This window comes from Eimeria mitis, genomic scaffold (genome assembly GCF_000499745.2).
Source record: "Eimeria mitis Houghton genomic scaffold, Emh_scaff3007, whole genome shotgun sequence".
NCBI lineage: Eukaryota > Apicomplexa > Conoidasida > Eucoccidiorida > Eimeriidae > Eimeria > Eimeria mitis.
The window spans coordinates 3,506-4,259 of NW_013571351.1; the positions used below are offsets into that span (position 1 = coordinate 3,506).

Consider the following 754-nt stretch of genomic DNA (forward strand, 5'->3'; position numbering starts at 1 on the left):
AGCTGTTGCTGCTGCTGGTGCTGGTGCTGCTGCTGCTGCTGCTGGTGGTGCTCCTGATGGCGGTGGTGCTGCTGCTGCTGCTGCTGGTGCTGGTGCTGGTGCTGCTGCTGCTGCTGATGGTTTTGCTGACGATGATGATGATCGTGATTGTGCTGCTGTTCCTTCTGCTGCTGCTGCTGCTGCTGCTGGTGCTGCTGCTGCTGGTGCTGCTGCTGTTGGTTGTGGTGCTAGCAGCTGATGCTTTCTTAGCTCTTCAAGCCACCACCAGTACGCAGCACCGCGCTGCCCGTTTGCTGCTGCAGCAGCAGCAGCAGCAGGAGCAGCAGCAGGAGCAGCAGGAGCAGCAGCAGGAGGAGGAGGGAGCTGCAGCAGCATATCTTTACATTCAGATAGCTGCTGCAGCAGCGGTGGGTATTGCTGCTGCTTCTTTGGGGGGCCCCCAGCAGGGGGGGCCCCCCATCTATAACAACGAAAAGGAGGAGGCAGCAGCAACTCGTTCTCATCAGCTAGCAGCAGTGCTGCTGCTGCTGCTGCTGCTGCTGATCCTGCTGTTCCTGTTGCTGCTGCTGCTGGTGATGAGGATGCTTCTCCTGCTGCTGCTGCTGCTGCTGCTGCTGCTGTATTGTCTGCATGTTTACTTCCTTGCCTGTTAGAGTTTAAACAAGCAGCAGCAGCAGCAGCAGCAGGATCAGCTGCATCAACTGCAGCAGCAGCAGCAGCAGCAGGATCAGCAGCAGCAGCAGCAGCAGCAGCA

The 754-nt window shown here is 58.8% G+C and overlaps 2 protein-coding genes across 2 annotated transcripts in view; both read right to left on the bottom strand.

Annotated features, from left to right (window-relative positions):
• The window catches only part of EMH_0061260 (uncharacterized protein), a gene marked incomplete at both ends in the record, with an annotated part of 2,055 nt that extends 1,680 nt beyond the window's left edge, over nt 1-375 (bottom strand). Inside the window, one exon of the mRNA XM_013497907.1 lies at nt 1-375. Within this exon, the coding sequence (XP_013353361.1) occupies nt 1-375 (375 nt within the window).
• Nucleotides 376-506: 131 nt separating this feature from the next.
• The window catches only part of EMH_0061270 (uncharacterized protein), a gene marked incomplete at both ends in the record, with an annotated part of 2,223 nt that continues 1,975 nt past the window's right edge, over nt 507-754 (bottom strand). The window contains one exon of the mRNA XM_013497908.1: nt 507-646. Coding sequence (XP_013353362.1) covers nt 507-646 — 140 coding nt within the window. The remainder of the gene's footprint in view (nt 647-754) is intronic.